A 20,349-nucleotide genomic window follows, 5' to 3' on the forward strand; every position below is an offset into this window, starting at 1 on the left:
AGTGAGGGGTAAGAATGGCCACTAGTGCCCCAAAGAGGGGAGGGGGAGCCATTTGCAGCACCATATCCTTCTTTCCCGTGTAAACAGCTACTCATCAGGGCCATGATACACTGGATTATAAATGGCTTTTTTCATGCCCCACTCCCATAACATCTGTTATAGCTCAACATGCATGTGTCATCTAGTGGGGGAAGCTGGTAAGCACTCTGATTGGGCCATGCATTGTGAAGGACAGCACCCAGTCATTCAAAAAGTGCATGATTCCCTGGGGTCTGATGTGCATTCTACAGTCACCTCCCCAAGGCAGGATGAGTAGTCAGGAAAGCAAGCTTTCCTCTCTCTGATCCAGACAGGAGGGTACTACCCATCCCAAAGGCACAAAAGCCAGATTATATGGACTCCAGCGGTTTCTTCCAAAACCAGTAGCCCAAATCCACCAGCTCTGCCTGTGTATAGGGGAGGAACATGGAATGCTCCATGAACTGGAGAACTTTCTTAACTACTACCTGGCAGTATTTCAATAGAGGAGGGGCTGGTGCCTCCAGCACTACCCCTACATCCTTGTCTCTCTTTGGTGCATCCTCTACTCTTCTGGAGCTGATGGCAGCTCCCTCACTGCTCTACCAAGTGCTTCTTCTGCTACATCTTTTACCTTTTCCACAGTGCCTCACAGCAATGTTATCTCAGTCTTCAACAGCTCTCTTATATTCTCCTTAATACCTTGCTGCTGGCATTCTCATCCTTCTCTGTAGGGGCATGTCCTCCACCTTTATGGCCTTTACCTTTTCCTCAGGACTTTGTAGTGATGACTTCTCATTCTCCAACAAATCTTTTTTTCTTTTTTCCTCTTCCACAGAACCTCACAGCTTGCATTCTCATGCTGCCTCTTCTCATGCTACTCACAGGAGTTCATTCTTCTCCCTTATGGCTTTTTTAAATACTGTGAGAAATAGCCAGCCCATAGTTCTCACTGCCTTGCAGACACTCTGTTCCTCTAAGGATTTCCCAATCTCAAGGAGGCATGCACAGGTGTCACCTCCACTTCCCCCACTCCAGAGGAGGGACCTACTCCCTTAGGAAGAAAGCCACCTTGGTCCACATGCCCACTGGGAGACACCTAAATTCCTCTTTATCCATAAGGGGTTCCTGCAGTATTTCCCATCATAAGAGGAGCCCATGAAAGTACCCCCTTGTTCTTTTTATTTTTTGATCTGTAGTGAATACTGCTGAATTTGCCAAAATGTAACTCCAGGCTGAAGGGGTTTCAGCTTCATGCAAGTTCATTATGGATTTGGTGAGACTGAAAAATGACAACAGAACATTGGGGGCAAAAAGGCCCTTATACCAAGCTTTATTCTCATGTTGGCAAGTCAGGCTCTAGAATCCCATCTACCTCTATTCCAGGTGCTGTCTCTGCTCCGGGCTCTGCTTTTCTCCTAGCACTGGAAGGAACTCTTTTTATAGCAACACAGGAAATAAGGGCTTATTGCATCTGATATGCACCTATGTGCCTGTGCAGTAGGCTAAGTATTACATCACTTCACGTACGCAGTGGACAAGTAGATTAGGTTCAGATGAGGATCCTGGCCATGGAACTTCTATTTTCCCTGCAGATGGATTAACAGGAGGAAAATAACCCAAAACTTAATTATGTACATATGGGGAATCCATAGATATGAGATTCCAAAGACAGGTAGGGACAATGAGGTATATATATAATCCTGTGAAGGGGCATGGAAGGAAGGCAATTCACATAAATATGAAAGAGTAAATGATTGGAAGACAAATATTTGCTGGTCAATGCAGAAACAATGGGACACAGACAGGAAATGTAATACTTTGCCACATTTCTTCCTGTCTACCACCCCTAATTCATATTATAAAGTAGTTACCTATGGTGACAGTGCTCCTCCTGGAGCAGTTCCTCTATCTAAATCCTTTTTATGAAATTAGGAAAGGGGAGGTCATCTTCTGAGTCTTTTGACCTTGATTATTTTTAGCTATGATACATAAATAGCACATCTTGGAGTGGCCTGCTCTTGGTCCCTGTGTGTATAACTACATGTATTTCTGGATGTGTGTAAAATTATAATATTTCCAGAATATCTTGCCTTGCTTTCGTACATATGCATATCAACAGGCACTGAAAAGTGGAGAGAAGTATGGCTTTAGTGCATTTGCATCATTCCTCAGGGGTGGAGAGAAGTTCATCTCCACATCAGTGGGTAATATCCTGGGCAATGGAGGGCTTATCTATACCTGAGAGGTGAGGGGAAGGGCCGGTTCTGCTGCTGCTGGAGCAGGAAAGAGAGAAGGCCCCAGATTGCAGTTTGTAAGCAATAAACAGATTATAAACTTTATTTCTCCCTTTGACCAATTTCAGTTTTTAGAAGTATTTTGCCCTGGGATTTCTCTTCCCCAGACTTAGATCTGGTGCAGCTGGCAGGATTCCTCTGAACCCAATATCTGTCATAATGGGAGCAAATTTTGGGAGGGTTGCCCCTAGAATGATGAGCAGAAGTGGCATTCATGCTGACGGATGTGTGTCTACATATGTGTGGTAGTGGAGGTGCTACCACCACTGCTGGCCACGCCAACTATGGCCCATGGCCCAAGCATAAGGCTACCACTTCTGCCACTGCTGCTGCTCCTGCTGCCAGCCAGACCATGGTCACAACTATGGAAAAGAGCAGAGGTCTGGGTCACTCTGATAGAGAAGCAACTGGCTACTTTGTACCACACTTTGCTGGCTACAGAGTCCATCTCCTGAACAGCTCTGACCAAGTAATGATCACCTGTCCCATTGCACAGGGGGTGAGAGACTGCACCCAAAGGCTGCAGAGTGGTGGGGCATAGACCCCTACTGTAGGATCTAGAGAATCAAAAGTTAGCATAAGCACAGCCATCTTAAAGGCTTAAACACCACCCTCTAACCTAGAAGGAGGAAAATTATTAGAACCTTGAAAAACAAGTTAGTCAGCCAGTGTTAATTGTAGTGACCTTTAGTTAGCTAACCTTAAATCAGTTAATCATACGTACCAAGGTTATCTTGCTAGAACCACCCTAAACATTCCGAAAGTGATTTTATCTAACCAGACCCCCAGGATGTGGCGTCAGCAGAAGATTTATGTGTCTATGGAAAAACACAGTATTGTGGCTGTGGAAAAAGCTGCCCCTTTGAAAATGCTATAAAAACTTCTGGCTTTGTGTGTTCAGGGTCCTTGTTGAGACCCTCTGCGTCGGGCTAACTTGGACCCCAGCTAGCTGGTTCCTGAATTGTTAGGGTGCAGGCTTCCGAGGCTTCCCCAGAGAACAAACTACACAGGCATAGAGATGTAAATTCAAGCAAAGTCTTTATTCAGCCAACTAGTTGGGGTCCAAGTCAGCCCCGACGCAGCGGGTCTCAACAAGGACCCCGAGCACTCTGAGCCAAGGGTTTATATAGCAATTTCAAAGCACTTAACTCATAGCAATTTTCTATAACTATACATTATTCTTGCAAGACATATATCCTGGGGTTAAGCAAGGGCAGGGTAAGACTACTCCTCAATGGTTAGGGAGGTTCTGCACGATAAGCTTGGTATGTAAGATTTACTGACCAAGGTTAGCTGACCAAGGGTCACAGCTGCCCACCACCCGGTGCTCATGATTAACTTGTTTTTCAAGGCCTTACCCAGGCCCAGGGTTTTTTTTTTTGTTTTTTTTTTTCTCTGAGTCACACTCTCAGAAAATGGTTTCTAGGTTTCTAAGATGGCTATGCTTATGTTAATTTACTAATCTTACTAATGCTTAGATTCTACATTTCCCCACTTTCCTTTGACCATTCCAATCATGGAATGTTTGTTTCTTCCTGCTGTGTGAGTGAATGATACTGCGGTCTCAGCATTAGCACCTGAACAGCACTCACTCTTTCCCTAACAAAGGCTATTAGCCGGTTTAAGATACAGGGACCTAAAGTGAGAAGCAGTATAAAAATAAGCAAGGGCCCTGCCAGGGTGGATATCAGGGTTGTAAACCATGGGGATTTAGTAAACTAGGATTCAAATAGCCCTTGGCAGGCCTCTCGCTCTCTCTTCCTTTGATCTGGTCTCTCTCTAAGTTTAGACATTGAATCTCTTACTATTCCGGAATGGTCTGCTGTTAAGGTTTAGCTAAGTTTTATTAGTTCTTTTTCCTGACTCTTAATGCTCTCTGCACTCCTTTACATTTCCCCCCTTTTCTTGATTAGACTGTGGAATCTTCCACAGCGGCATCTGGGTCCTGATACCTTTGACGAAGGACTAAGAGTTGGACAGTGTCAATTCTTTCCTGCACAAACTTAACAAGCCTGTTAATTATGCACGGGCCAATCGTAAACAGCAACAGCAGGATAACGAGCGGCCCCGCAGCGGCGGAGAGAAGGGTAGCAAACCAAGGCTTGTATTTGAACCAAGACTCAAACCAGCCTTCGCTACTTTCATATTCTTTACGCCTCTTCTCTAAATCTTTTTTCAGTTTGGCCAAGGAATCTCTGACTGCACCTGTTTTGTCTACATAGAAACAGCACTCTTCTCTTAAGGCTGCGCATAACCCACCTTCCTTTAAGAACAAGAGGTCCAGGCCTCTTCGGTTCTGTAGGACCACCTCGGACAAGGAGGTGAGGGATTGCTCTAGGTCTGATATTGTCTGTCGGAGTTGTTCTAGGTCTCTGTCGATTGCCAGCCTCAGGGCTGTGAGCCCCTTTTCTCGAGTTACAAGGGCTGCAACCCCCGTGCTTGCCCCTGCCATCCCTAGGGTGAAGAGGGTTCCAATGGTCAGGGCGGTAACAACCTCCCTCTTGCTCCGGTGGGGGCTCAGCCTTTCTTCCCAATAAGAAAGGAGAGATTCATGAGAATGATACATTAGGCGAGGTAGAAGGGCCACCAGCACACAAAACTCACTGTTAGCATTGAACACAGAGGTGGATAGGGCCGGAGTGAGGCCTGTCTTTGAGCAGAGCCACCAGCCCGAGGAGGGTATAATCCACTTTCCCTGCTCCCACGTAGTGTTATTATAGGAGGAGCATAACTGGCTCTGGGTCGTCGGGACTGTGCCTACACACGTACCAATGACTGAGACTTGAGGGATTGTAAGTCCCCACGGTCTCCCGTCCCAGTAAGTGGGATGGGAGTTGTTGATAGTGTAGGAGCCATTTATCCCAATTGCCTCATAGAAGGGGGGTGAACCTGGGTAGCATAGCCAACAGGGATCGGTGAGGGAGGAAGTGGTGTGGTTAAGAGTCTCTACAACTGCCTGCACCATTTCCCACATGGGATTATCTAACCCGGAGGGGGTGTGCTGGGCCCATAACCTAGAGGTCGATGGACTCGGTCCTCTTGTGGGCTCTGGAGCAAGCGTTCTGGTCGGCATTTTCTCATCCTTTTTGCTCAGGCCCTTGTCCTGGATTGAAGGTTTCTGGGGATTTATAACCGAGTTGGGACCTACGGCAGCGGTGGGAGTTGACACGGTTAATTTAATGATGAGGGTCGAGCCAGCATGCCCCCCATATTTATAATACACTATTCCCCACGCTAGTCCATTTATCCAGCGCGATACCTCAGTGTTTTTGCCTGTCTCGGTGAATTGAACTCTTACCCAATCCTGGTCCGTTTTGTCACAAGCCTTGGTTTTGTAAAGGGTCATAGGCTGGTGACGAGGGATGCCCTTGTTGACATAAGTAAATTTGACAGAATCGATTTTTGTAACTGTCCATCTCCAATCCCCATCGTTCGAGGTTACACAGTCCCAGCTGGCACAAAAGAAGTCATGCCCCCCCCCACAGTGCCTTCCTTTACCTGTTCCTGGGCAAGCATAAAACCCATGGGAGCGAGCCAAATTTGGAGGGATGGATCGGTAAACGGGGTTGATCTGTCGAAAGCAGAAATACAGGTCAGGCCACCAGGTTCCGATTGGCGCACTGTGTTGTGTGGAGTTGATGACTTCCCCATTGTCACTATCAATCAGCATCCAGGTCAGGTTCCTTGGTTGATGGGGGTTGGTGCCTCTGATCCCCACAGATGTGGCTCTCGTGAAGATCCATACTAAGGAGCTTATTAGCAGGATCTCTTTCATCTTCGGCTTAAGTGTAGTTTTAGGGGATTGGCAGGATGCTGCTGCACCTTCCACTTTTCCTTACAGGCCCCTGGGTCTTTATGAGGCAGGACTTTTCGAACGTGGGTGTGGTGTACCCAGGGAGCGATACCATCAACCTTGAGAGCAGTGGGGGTGGTAAACAATACAACATAAGGTCCTTTCCACCTGGGCTCGAGAGTCTTCACTTGATGTCTTTTGACCCATACTATATCCCCTGGGACTATGCCATGTTCCGGGCTCGGAATTTTCCCGCCCTCATAATATGCTCTGATCAGGGGCCAGATTTCTTGCTGCACTTTAGCAAGAACTTGCAACACATTCAGATAGTCAGGGGCCGGGTCCTCTGCATCGGGAAGCTGCACTCGTCGAGTTATAGGTGGAGGGGCCCCATACATTATCTCAAATGGAGTTAAACCATGTACATAGGGGGAGTTCCGAGCGCGGAAGATGGCTAAGGGAAGGAGAGTCACCCAGTCCCCACCAGTCTCCAATACCAATTTAGAAAGGGTCTCTTTCAAGGTCCGATTCATTCTCTCTACCTGCCCAGAGCTTTGTGGGTTATAAGCACAATGTAACTTCCAATCTACTCCCAAAGCTAGGGCTAGTCCTTGCAGGACTTTGCTAATGAAAGCCGGGCCGTTATCGGAACCTATTGCTTCAGGGACCCCATATCTGGGGATGATTTCTTCAATTAATCTTTTTGCTACTACCTGGCTAGTCTCATGCTTGGTTGGAAAGGCCTCCACCCACCCAGAAAAAGTATCTACCATAACTAGCAAATACCTGTATCCATACTTCCCTGGTTTTATTTCGGTGAAGTCTATTTCCCAATTCCTCCCTGGAGCCCTCCCCCTTTCCCGGGTACCTGCTGGGTGCAGCCCTCTTGGGGCTGGTCTTAGCATTGCACAGCTACTGCATTCTTTCATGATCTGGCGAGTCACCTCATTCTGGTGGGGAAACACCAACTGCGCAGACTGGAAAAGGCTGAGCAGTTTTTTTCCACCTAGATGGGTGGACTTATGCAGATTAGCAAGCAGGTACTGTCCTAATGCTTCTGGCAAGATCAATCTACCCTCCTGGTCCCTACCCCAATGTCCCTCTCCAAACACTTCCCCCGGGACTTGTTTCCTAATCCACTCAAGATCTTGAGGGGAATACTCAGGTTTGGGCGGCAGTGCGGGCAGTTCAGGTATGGGTATTTCGAGGGCCGCAAGCACAAGAGAGTCCGAGAGGGCTGCCCTTTTAGCTTCTGCATCTGCATGGCTGTTGCCGATGGCCTCGGGTGTCTTCTTTGATTGGTGGCCCGGTACATGTATAACTGCTACTGCTTTAGGTTTTTCGACAGCAGCTAATAGTCTTTGGACTTCTTGCAGATTCCTCAGTCCCTTCCCTTCCGCGGAACGGAATCCTCTTTCTCGGTAGATGGCACCATGGATATGGACAGTGCCAAAGGCGTATCTGCTATCTGTGTAAATGTTGGCCCGCTTTCCTTCTGCTCTTTCCAGGGCCTCAGCGAGAGCAATAAGTTCCGCCTTCTGTGCTGAGGTGCCAGGGGGCAGAGCTGTGCTCCAGACAACTTCCCCATCGTGGGTTACTACTGCTGCCCCTGCTCTCCTGACCCCCTCCTGCACAAAGCTGCTCCCATCAGTATACCAATTTAGCTCACAGTTCAGTAACGGTGTGTCTTTCAGGTCTGCTCGCACCTGGATAATTTCGGAAAGGATATCTCTACAGTCATGGATGGGGGTCGTCAGATCTGGGTCCGGCAGAAGGGTGGCAGGATTTAGGGTTACCGGGTCAGAAAAGGTGATTCGGGGAGAATCTAGTAGGAGCCCTTGATAGTGGGTGAGTCTTGCGTTCGTCATCCATTTGCCTGGAGGATGCTTGAGGATCCCCTCCACGGTATGTGGGGCTGTTATTCTCAGATTTTGGCCAAAAGTCAGCTTGTCTGCCTCTTTTACCAGTAGAGCGATGGCTGCTAGGATACGCAGACAAGGTGGCCACCCGGAGGCCACTGGGTCTAGCCGCTTGGACAAATAAGCCACAGGTCTCTTCCACGGGCCCAGCTGCTGAGCCAGAACTCCTTTAGCTACTCCCTTCTTTTCATCTACAAACAGGATAAAGGGTTTTTCTGGGTCTGGCAGAGATAGGGTGGGGGCCCGGAGGAGAGCTTCTTTTAATCTGTCAAACGCCTCTTGTTGTTCCTGCATCCATTGCCAGCCCGGCCCTTCTTTGGTTGCTTCATATAGTGGTCGGGCTATTTCTGCGTACCCTGGAATCCAGAGCCTGCAAAACCCGGCTGAGCCAAGAAATTCTCTCAATCCCCGGGGTGAGGAAGGGATGGGGATAGCCAGGACAGTTTGCTTCATGGCCTGTGTTAGCCACCTGGCCCCATTAGATACTGTGTACCCCAAGTAGACTACTGACCTCTGACAGATGTGGGCTTTCTTGGCGCTGGCTCGATATCCCAGTTCACCTAGTTCAGCCAGCAAGTTCCCCGTGGCTTCTTCGCATTCTTCACGGGTTTCTGTGGCCAGCAACAGGTCATCTACATACTGCAACAACGTCACGTGGGGGTGGCTCCTGCGAAAGGGCTCCAAGTCCTGGCTTAGGGCTTCATTGAATAAGGTGGGAGAGTTCTTGAAGCCCTGAGGCAGTCTATTCCAGGTAAGCTGCCCTTTTCTTCCTCCCCCTGGCTCTTGCCACTCAAAGGCAAACAAAGGCTGACTAACTTCAGAGAGTGGAATACTAAAGAAGGCATCTTTCAGGTCCAGAGTAGTATACCACACATGCGTGGGTGGCAGGTGGCTGAGTAAGGTGTAAGGGTTAGGCACTGTAGGATGGATGTCTTCTACCCTCTCATTGACTTTCCGCAAGTCTTGCACTGGCCTATAATCTTTACTGCCAGGCTTCCTCACTGGAAGCAGAGGCGTATTCCATGCAGATTGGCAGGTCTTAAGGATTCCTGTCTCTAACAGTCTATGGATATGGGGTGCTATCCCTTTCCTAGCCTCTTCTGGCATTGGATATTGCCGGACCCGGATGGGTAGAGCTGCGGCTTTGAGTTGAACAACAACCGGGGATAGGTGTTTAGCGAGACCAATTCCTCTGGTCTCAGCCCATGCGGAAGGGAACTTCCGTACCCAAGAGTCTATCTCTCCCTGGCCCCCCTTTTCTTGATCCGCCTGAAACAGACGATGTTCATCGGCCAGGGAAAGAGTTAACACATGCGCCGGTTGTAGGGGCTGCCCTTCTTTGTCCATGATTTTTATCCCTTCAGGTTCAAAATGAATGCGAGCCCCGACCTTGGTTAATAAGTCTCTGCCCAGCAACGGTGCGGGGCTTTCGGGTACGACCAGGAATGAGTGAGAGACCTGATGCCTTCCTAGGTCCACTTTTCTGTTAGTAGTCCAGGCACATTTCCTGGACCCTGTCGCTCCCTGGACTATACTTGTGCGTCCTGGGTTTAGGGGGCCGTGGGCCTGGTTGAGAACTGAATACTGTGCCCCAGTATCTACCATAAACCCAATGGGAGTCCCCTCCATGCACAGGGTTACCCAGGACTCGGGGAGGGGTGCCGAGCCCCGTCTCTGTCAATCCTCCTCTCCTAGGTGCAGGGTCTTAACAGGGTTCCCTCTCCCTTGTTCCCTCCTTTGGGGGCACTCCCTCTTCCAATGTCCATATTTCTTACACAGGGCGCACTGATCTTGTCCTAGTCGGGATTGACGGGGTCCTGTTCCTTGAGGTGGCCTAGGGCCTTCCTTCACTCCGGCCAGGAATATCCTGGCCATCTCTTCCCTCTGCTTCTTGTTCTCCCTTTTCTGAAATTCCCTGTCTTCCTTCCTATTTTTCTCCTGCATTACCCATTTCTCTTTCCTCAGCCTTTCTTCTCTATCTTCCGGAGTTTCTCTAGCATTGAAGACCTTCTCTGCCTGCTGCAGCAGCTCTCTAATAGAGATCTCCCCTAGGTCCTCCTGCTTGTGGAGTTTTCTCCGGATATTGGGGGCTGCCTGGTTAATGAATGAGAGGACTACAGCTGACCTATGTTCCTCTGCTTCCGGGTTTATGGGGGTATACTGCCGGTAAGCATCAAACAGCCTTTCCAGATACGCGGCTGGGCTTTCCATTTCCCCCTGAACAATAGTTTTTACCTTAGCCAAGTTAGTGGGCCGTCTGGCGGCCGCCCGGAGACCGGTCATCAGAGTCTGGCGGTAGACCCGGAGACGCTCCCTACCTTCTGCAGTTCCGAAGTCCCAATCTGGGCGCGTAAGTGGGAACGCCTCGTCGATGATGGGCTGGAGGGTAGTGGGTCTTCCATTTTCTCCGAGGACATTTTTCCTGGCTTCATTGAGGATACGCTCTCGTTCTTCAGTTGTGAAGAGAGTACGGAGTAATTGCTGGCAGTCGTCCCATGTGGGACGATGGGTAAACATAATGGACTCCACTAAACCTATAAGACACTTGGGGTCCTCTGAGAAGGGAGGATTCTGAGTCCTCCAATTATAAAGGTCACTAGATGAAAAGGGCCAATATTGATATTGCTGAGCAATGCCGGTACCGATGGCACGCACAGGCAGAACTGGCACTGCTCCTTCTGAGGTGGAGGAGGGAGCCTCCCCTTCTTGTTCCCTGGCCCCTCTAGACCTTAGCTGCATTCCTCCAGTTCTACCTGGCGCCCAGCGTGGGGCCAGGGCGGGGGAGTGTGAGGAAGCTCTTTCCGGCCTCCCGCCTCCCTCTGCTGAAGAATCTGGGGAAGCTGCAGCCGCCTGGTTCCCGCTGGGTTCCCTAGCCGCATTTTCTATCCCCCCAGCAGCTTCACCCCTCTCCTCTGCATACGGGGGTGGCTGCTCAATCGGCGGGAGGGGGTAAAGAGGAGAACTGTCGGGGAGGACAGGCGGCGCACTTGGGCGCACAGGATTTCTGGCCCTGCGATCAGAGGGCTTTGATTTTTCCTGGGCAACTAGGACGGAGGTCTTTTGTGGGTCAGTATGAGGTTTCTCCACCAAAAAGGGCTCCAACCAGGAAGGGGGATTCTCGGCCAAATTTTCCCAGACAAGAATATAGGGAAGTTGGTCAGGGTGGCCCTCAGGACCTGGCCGGGAGATAATGGCTTTGATCTTGCCAATAAGGTCCAAAGAAAGAGACCCCTGGGCCGGCCAGCCTACTCCGAAGGAAGGCCACTTGACTGAGCAAAAGGTGTCGAGCTTACCCTTCTTGATGCCAAGGCTCATACTTAAGGCCTGTTCCTTGACCTTGGGGAAATGGGAGAGGATCAGACTCTTAGGAGTAGCCTGAGTCTGACCCATGGTGAGAAAGAAGAAGAAAAAAGAATATGAGGGAGACAAAGGCGAAGGATGAAGATGCCACTTCAAACAAAATGACTGTTGTATGTGCTTATAAACGAGTGCCTGTCGTTGCACAGTTTTTCTTCCGCGGGGGACGCGAATTTATCTGGGATTCGCGGCTGTGACCCCCTTATCCTGTCACGGGAGTCTTCTAGCGGCGGGCGCCCTAATGGCTCTTAATTGCCCGACCCGTGCCCGCAGGAAATGATGTAGTGGCAGAAAGGAGGAACAGACAAACAAAATGACTGTTGTATGTGCTTGTGAACGAGTGCCTGTCGTTGCACAGTTTTTCTTCCGCGGGGGACGCGAATTTATCTGGGATTCGCGGCTGTGACCCCCTTATCCTGTCACGGGAGTCTTCTAGCGGCGGGCACCCTAATGGCTCTTAATTGCCCGACCCGTGCCCGCGGGGAATGATATAGTGGCAGAAAGGAGGAACGGAGAGAGCAGGAGAACCTTAGAACAAGGAAACTTAAAATGAGAAGTGCAAAAAGAAATATAAACCAAAACCAAAACACAGTAAAACAATCAATGATAACACCAAACATACACACCACATCTGATCGCACTCGTTCGGACCGGTCCTTCTCTCACTCTGGTGCGCACCACACTCACCACTTTCAGGGTCCTCAAAAACTCTCGTAATTCTCCCGAAGGGCGTCCACTCGGACTGCCGCAGGGTGACGAGCTCGATCTTTTCCTCCTCGGGTGCCAGTTTTCTGCCGATCGGATTTGCCTTCCTAAGGCCGAGTCACTCGGACCCTAGGGCCAGGATTGGTTACCTGGACTTTTACCCAGGGTCACTAACCTGGGGGCCGGGACTACCAGCCCGGACTTCCTCACTCGGGACTACTAACCCGAGACCATACACAGGATGGCGACTCCCGCTTTATAATGGATTTATGCAGACACGAGGGGGCGACCCTCGAATTACACTGCCCCGTCCGGACAATTAGACCTTGCCTCCAGCTGTCCTTTGTTCTCAGGGAAGCCGCTCGAATCCCGGACGAGCCCCCAAATGTTAGGGTGCAGGCTTCCGAGGCTTCCCCAGAGAACAAACTACACAGGCATAGAGATGTAAATTCAAGCAAAGTCTTTATTCAGCCAACTAGTTGGGGTCCAAGTCAGCCCCGACGCAGCGGGTCTCAACAAGGACCCCGAGCACTCTGAGCCAAGGTTTTATATAGCAATTTCAAAGCACTTAACTCATAGCAATTTTCTATAACTATACATTATTTTTGCAAGACATATATCCTGGGGTTAAGCAAGGGCAGGGTAAGACTACTCCTCAATGGTTAGGGAGGTTCTGCACGATAAGCTTGGTATGTAAGATTTACTGACCAAGGTTAGCTGACCAAGGGTCACAGCTGCCCACCACCCGGTGCTCATGATTAACTTGTTTTTCAAGGCCTTACCCAGGCCCAGGGTTTTTTTTTTTTTTTTTTTTTTTCTCTGAGTCACACTCTCAGAAAATGGTTTCTAGGTTTCTAAGATGGCTATGCTTATGTTAATTTACTAATCTTACTAATGCTTAGATTCTACATTTCCCCACTTTCCTTTGACCATTCCAATCATGGAATGTTTGTTTCTTCCTGCTGTGTGAGTGAATGATACTGCGGTCTCAGCATTAGCACCTGAACAGCACTCACTCTTTCCCTAACAAAGGCTATTAGCCGGTTTAAGATACAGGGACCTAAAGTGAGAAGCAGTATAAAAATAAGCAAGGGCCCTGCCAGGGTGGATATCAGGGTTGTAAACCATGGGGATTTAGTAAACTAGGATTCAAATAGCCCTTGGCAGGCCTCTCGCTCTCTCTTCCTTTGATCTGGTCTCTCTCTAAGTTTAGACATTGAATCTCTTACTATTCCGGAATGGTCTGCTGTTAAGGTTTAGCTAAGTTTTATTAGTTCTTTTTCCTGACTCTTAATGCTCTCTGCACTCCTTTACAGAATAAATTCCTCTTGCTTATTGCATCAAGAGACGCCTTTCGTGAGTGATTTGGGGCGGCGTCCTCTTCTGGGAGAATCCAACACTACCATATATCATGTGACTGGCCATTTGCCTATGGCATCCCCAGGGAATGATGAAGCAAATGCATTGGCCCAGGTGCACTGGCTAGAAGGAAAGCCTGCTTCTGATGTGGCCCAATGGCTACATCAGCGTTTGTTGCACATGGGGCAAAAGACAATGTAGGTCTGTTGGTGGGGCTTCCACTGACCTTTGAAAAAGTCAGCCGAGCCCAGAAGGAGCGCCCTGCAAGTTGTACAGATCAGCAAACCACCAAGAGGAGACTAGAGCACCTCCTTGCAGCCTATGGCTGGTCTCCAGTGATTGAGAGCAAACAAGGCAACCACTTTATTGGACATACATTGCAAGGATGGGTGCAGTAATTAGGATTAAAATGGATGTGGCCCTGGACATTTTGACACATGGGCCAGCAATGGCTGGCTCTTCTGGTACCATGGGAAAAGGTCTGAAAGCTGGCTTCCTGTGTATTCCTGGTATAACAGCAAAGTGGCCGCCCAAAATTATGGTTATTTGTTTCTACACTCCTTTTGTCCTGAATGTGCCCCCTGGCTGCAGCTGCTACTTGATGTCTGAAATGGATGAGCTTTGGACTTAATCTGAATGGGACTTTGAACCTAGCTGAATCCTCTGGCTTGAGAATTACCATGATTGTATTGCTGTTGTCAAGAAAAAAGATGCTTAAATTGAGGACGGAGTTTGTCTAATGTTTGGTAAAAGTTTTGTCAGTATTCTAGCATGGTTGTTGGGAATGAGTAAACAAGTACAGAAACATATTTTGTGCTTAGTGAGAGACTGTGCTGTAAAGCATATTTCCTTAATCTGGATAGGTTGAGTCCTCTGGCATGAAGATTGTCATGAGTTTATTGCTGTTCATTGTATGTTATTAGCTTGGTCAAAAGAGGGGAAATGAGTAAATTGTAAAGCAAGATTTCTGGAAGGGTGGCCTGTGGGTAAAATTGTAACATTTCCAGAATATCTCACCTGGATGTAGTACATATGCACATCAACAGGCTATCAACGGTGGAGAGAAGTATGGCCTTAGTGCCTTTGAATTATTCCTCAGGGCTGGAGCAAAGTTCATCTCCATATCAATGGGTAATTAGCTGGGTAAAGAAGGACTTATCTGTTCCTGAGCAGTGAGGGGGAGGGCCAGTTTTGCTGCCACTGGAGCAGGAAATAGAGAATGCCCCAGACTGCAATTTGTAAGCAATAAATGGATTTTTGTTAGGGTGCAGGCTTCCGAGGCTTCCCCAGAGAACAAACTACACAGGCATAGAGATGTAAATTCAAGCAAAGTCTTTATTCAGCCAACTAGTTGGGGTCCAAGTCAGCCCGATGCAGCGGGTCTCAACAAGGACCCCGAGCACTCAGAGCCAAGGGTTTATATAGCAATTTCAAAGCACTTAACTCATAGCAATTTTCTATAACTATACATTATTCTTGCAAGACATATATCCTGGGGTTAAGCAAGGGCAGGGTAAGACTACTCCTCAATGGTTAGGGAGGTTCTGCACGATAAGCTTGGTATGTAAGATTTACTGACCAAGGTTAGCTGACCAAGGGTCACAGCTGCCCACCACCCGGTGCTCATGATTAACTTGTTTTTCAAGGCCTTACCCAGTTCCAGTTTTTCTTTCTAAGTCACATACTCATGTTGGATTCCCCTGAGGAAGGCGCCGCCCCAAATCACTCACCAAAGACGTTTCTTGATGCAACAAGCAAGAGGAATTTATTCAGAAGCCAACTAGTTGGGGTCCAAGTCAGCCCGTCGCAACGGGTCTCAACGAGGACCCTGAGTACTTACAACTAAGTGGTTATATAGGATTTTCTGAGGCATTCAGCCCTAGAGGATTACCATGGTTACAGATTATGTTGTAGTAACAAGATAACAATATTACATAGCAAGATAACAATACTACAAAGGCAGTAATTTTTCAAACCTACGATTTCTGAGTTGGTGCCACGTCCTGGGGGTGTAGCAAGGTAGGGTCAGCTTTTATGTTTAACTAACCGAAAGGTTAGCGCTGCCAGCAGTCATGATTGATTAACTTGTTTTTCCAGAGGAGTTACCTGGTTTCAGTTGTTCCCTCTGAGTCATATATCAGAATGGCTTTTTGGGCTTCAAGATGGCTACTCTTAGGCTAACTTATTTCTCAGGGAGGTTGGGGTCCTACATTCCCCACTTCTTTTTCTGAACATTCTAATCATGGAATGTTGGTGTCTTCTTGATGTGTGAGGGTATGATACTGTTGTCTCAGCATTAGCACCTGCACAGCACTTACTCTTTCTCTAATAAAGGTTATTACTCGATTTAAAATGCAGGGACCTAAGGTGAGGAGCAATATAAAAATAAGCAGGGGTCCTGTCAAGGTGGATATTAGAGTTGTAAGCCATGGGGATCTAGAGAACCAGGATTCAAACAGGCTCTGGTTAGCTTCTCGTTCTCGCTTTCGCTGATCTAATCTTTCTCTTAATTTAGACATTGAGTCTCTTACTACTCCAGTATGGTCTGCATAGAAGCAGCACTCTTCCTTTAGAGCTGCACATAATCCACCTTCTTTTAGAAATAGTAAATCTAATCCTCGTCTGTTTTGCAGCACTACTTCAGAGAGAGAGGTTAGGGACTCTTCAAGTTTAGAAATAGACTGTTCTATAGTTCTCAAATCTTCATCGATAGCTATTCTTAGTCCTTCATAATGTTGGTTTTCTTGTATAATTGCAGCCGCCCCTGTTCCTACTCCGGCTGCGACTCCTACTCCTAGTAATACAGCTAGAGTGAGTGAGACTGGCTCTCTCTTATACCTTAGTCTAGGTTCTAATTCTGCTACGAATTAGAAGTCATCATGATACATTAGTCTGGGTACTAACTGGACCATTATACAGAATTCGTGGGAGAAATTGAAGACAGAGGTGGAAACACATGGAGTTAGTCCAGTATTACAGGCCCACCATCCTTCAGGTGGTGGGACTAAATACCTGTTTTCTCTTGTGGGGATCATGGGGATGGTCTCATTACATAAATTTTTATGCGTGGCGGGAACCGTACCTAGACACTTTCCTATTCCAGACACTTCGGTTAGTGTTAGCTTTTTATGACTGCCCCAACTACAAATTTCGTGGCTGGTTGTATTCTTAAAATCAGCTGACAATCCCAGCCCTTCATAATAAGGTGGTCTAGAAGAAAAACATAACCAACAGGACTCTGTAGTTTTAGGGTCGGTGGCATTTAGGACTCTGAAAGCTCCCTCAACAAGGTTGAGGAGGTGCTGTCCATTGCTAGAAAAGGAGGTCAGTGGGCTAGGAGCAAAGACGGGGACAGCTGAAATAGTTAGGGTTCTTTTCGGGGCTGGGGTTGGGAGGCGAGGCTGATCTGGTAAGACAGCGTTTGGTCCTACTGGAATAGCTGGGAGGGTTTCTACTTTGAGTCTAAGAGTGAATACAACTCCATTATCATATCCTTCCTGATAGAGTCTTAATCCCCACATGAGCTCTCTTTCCCAATTTGCCTCCTTTCCGGTTTCAGTAAAGGAAATATCAATAAGATTACAGGTAGAGCTGGTCATACATTGGGCCTGAGTACTGTTTCTTTTAACTCTTATAAGACTTGGAGGGGAGCTCCCGGCATTTCTGCCTATCCAATGACATGTCCCTGTTTGTTCACAGCCCCAATTTTTGCAGAAAAAGTCTGCCCACCACACTGTGAGGCCTTAGCACGATCGGTTGAGGGGGCTGGGCACACATAGAAGCAGGTATCTTGGAGTTTTTTCATAGAAGCCCGAGATCCACATCCTGGCCTTCCTATTCTACCTCCGTGCCGAGGGTCTTGTTTGAAGAGAGTACATATGTCTACAGTGAGGGTAGGCCACCAAGTCCCCCTAGGATGCTGTTCTGTTAACTGGACTACTACTTGGTGGGAAGCTGGGGTAATGATTTGCCATGTCAGTAACCTGGGTTCATGGGGGTTAGGGTTCTGGTGGGTTGGAAGTAGCAGGAGCATCAGAATTACTAACAGCATAATTCTTTTTACACAAGCGAAGCTTAAGGGGGTTATCAGTCCGAGTTACTCGCCAGTCCGGGTCCGGGGGTGCCTTCTTTAGTGTTGGCAGCCGCGCTCAGAAAATAGCGCCCAATGCAGGGCAGCCGGAAGGCCCCGAACTTCCTAATGACAAATCATCCCACACCACTAAACTACATGCTAATTGCGCCTTGGCATAAGGACCAATGAGACCCACCAAATGGTTATGCTAATAAGGCATATGGAGCCGCACCAACCAGGTCAGAGCATGAGAACTATATAAGCAAGCCTCTCCTTCCCCTCTGGGTCCTGCCCAACTCATTTGTTTCACAAAGAGCTGAAGAATAAAGCTTTCTGCAGAAGAATCCTGCTGTTGTTGCGTGCTGTTCTTGCCGGCGAGGACGGGGCACGCAACAAGTGGTGCCGAAACCCGGGAACCAGAACATCACCGGCACAGGGAGGACCCTTCAGACATCTGGAGAGGATTCAGAACTGCAGGTCAGAAGAAAGCCCAGAGGGGTAAGTTCTGAGAGGCCCCTGCTTTTTAGGATGATGGTTGATGGTTCTCTGTAAATAAGGAGGCACCATGGGGAATGCACCGTCATTAGTCATGGCGCTGCAGACAGCTCTCAAAGAGCGAAACTTGAAGGTCTCCAGCAAAGTCTTAGGATCTTTTGTGAAGGAGATAGACCGTGTGGCCCCCTAGTTCATTTGTTCAGGGTCCCTCTCAATCCCGAGCTGGGACAAACTGGGGAAAGATCTTGATAGAGAGGAGGAGGAGGGTAGCCTGAGGGGAGGCACCAGGCCCCTCTGGAAACTGATTAGAGCTTGTCTGCAAGATGAGAGATGTGAAAAGGTAATAAAAGAAGGTCAGAGAGCATTGACAGATATCCAAGAGAGCATGTCAGAAACGGAACGGGAAACAGAGAGCGCGCGCGGCCGAAAAAAGGCCACAAAAACAAAGGTAAAGAAACCTCAGAGTGAGGGAGAAAGCCCGCCTAGGGCAAAAGCGAAAGAGCCCCGAGAAGCGAGTGACGATCGCCTTGGAGAAAATAGTAAATACCCCTGGAAAGAGTTGAGGGACCTCCAGCTCTCCAATAGGGAATCTGAGGAGGAATTAACGTCCGCAGAGGAAGGGGAAGAAAATAAAACCGCAGAGTGTAGAAGTAAGGGAACCAGCAAAGTTGAAAAGCGGACCAAGGAAAAAATGAAAGCAGGGTGTCCCCCGACGCCCGTTGCCCCGCCACCTTATGTGAGTGGCGCACTCTCCTTTTGCCACCCAGATACTCTTCAGGCAATTAGACAAATGTTTCCTGTATTTGAGGATAATGGCATACGCTCTCACCAGCCCCTGAGCCATAAACAAGTTAAGGAGTTAGCAGAATCCGTTCGGGCTTATGGAGTCAGTGCTAACTATACCATAGCACAAGTTGAGAGATTAACAGAGACAGCCATGACACCCGCAGACTGGCAATATGTAACTAAGGCATGCCTTTCTAGTATGGGGCAATACATAGAATGGAAGGCATTGTGGCATGATATCAGCATGACCCAGGCACGCGCAAACGCGGCCGAAGGACAGCCTGTGTGGTCATATGATATGCTGACGGGCCAAGGACAGTGGGTAGCCAACCAGACCGCCTTCCCCTTACAGGTATACGCACAAATAAACACGTGCGCCGCCAAGGCATGGAAAGCCCTCACCAACAAAGGAGAAGTATCAGGCAATTTGACAAAAATTATTCAGGGGCCGAGCGAGCCATTTTCTGACTTTGTCGCTCGTATGATGGAGGCCGCAGGCAGAATATTTAGAGATCAGGAACAAGCAATGCCCCTAGTGGAGCAATTAGTGTTTGAACAATGTACCAAGGAATGCAGACAGGCGATAACACCCTGGAAACAGAAAGGGATACATGCTTGGTTGAAAGCCTGTAGAGAAATAGGAGGACCACTCACCAATGCGGGCCTAGCCGCAGCCATATTACAGAGCCACAAACAAGCCAGGATCACTAACAGAAGTATTAAATGCTTTCACTAATCTGTCACGAGACCTGTCCCAGTATCTTTCAGGAAACTGGTCCCAAGACTTCGATGGGACACTAGAAGAGCTGTGGCGAGAAATTATCCACATCAACTCCACCCATCTAGATATCTCCGTAGCGGAAGGACTCTCTTCCTGGTTCCTCAGAGCTCTCTCCCACGTCAAGGAGTGGGCGGGCATGGCTGGGATGGGCGTGTTCCTGCTTGGAGGTCTCATGCTCTTACTCTGGTTGTTATGCAGACTCCGCAACCAACATAAGCAGGACAAGGTGATCCTTGCTCAAGCCCTAATGGCGATAGACGTTAGCGCCTCTCCCCAAGTGTGGCTCAACATGCTTAAGAAGGAAGCTCGGCTTTAGCTTGAGGTAGCTCTTGCACCCTGAGCCCATGTGGCACTGCACCAGGCCCGAGTACCTCAATGCTTAATCACAGCTTTCTTTAAGAAGCTCATGGTGCAAGAGGGTTGAGAAAAAGGGTCCAAACCCTTTGTACCAAGCGGTCCCAATGCCAGCCAGAGGATGCGAGGCAAAGCACTGCAAGAAGTCTTGGACCCCTCTGAGAGGCATGCCTGACTGCATAGGGGTAGATGCCCAGAACCCCTCTCCAAAAAGGGGGCATCAGGAAGTATGATGGAGGTCAGGCCTCTGTCTCCGCCTCTGCTGGCAAGTTCTGCCTTGAGCTTCTGTTAGACAAAAAAGGGGGAGATGTTGGCAGCCGCGCTCAGAAAATAGAGCCCAATGCAGGGCAGCCGGAAGGCCCCGAACTTCCTAATGACAAATCATCCCACACCACTAAACTACATGCTAATTG

At 48.5% G+C, this 20,349-nt stretch overlaps 1 protein-coding gene across 1 annotated transcript; it reads right to left on the reverse strand.

Moving 5' to 3' along the window:
* Positions 1-6,090: 6,090 nt before the first annotated feature.
* LOC140846727 (uncharacterized) lies at positions 6,091-8,321 on the reverse strand. The gene is made up of 2 exons (XM_073224317.1): positions 6,977-8,321; positions 6,091-6,227 (listed from the first exon to the last, which is right to left on the reverse strand). The coding sequence occupies exons 1-2, from the start codon at positions 8,319-8,321 to the stop codon at positions 6,223-6,225; spliced, it is 1,350 nt and encodes a 449-aa protein (XP_073080418.1). The 3' UTR covers positions 6,091-6,222.
* Between the last annotated feature and the right edge of the window lie 12,028 nt (positions 8,322-20,349).

Source organism: Manis javanica, chromosome 16 (genome assembly GCF_040802235.1).
Source record: "Manis javanica isolate MJ-LG chromosome 16, MJ_LKY, whole genome shotgun sequence".
Classification (NCBI taxonomy): Eukaryota; Metazoa; Chordata; class Mammalia; order Pholidota; family Manidae; genus Manis; species Manis javanica.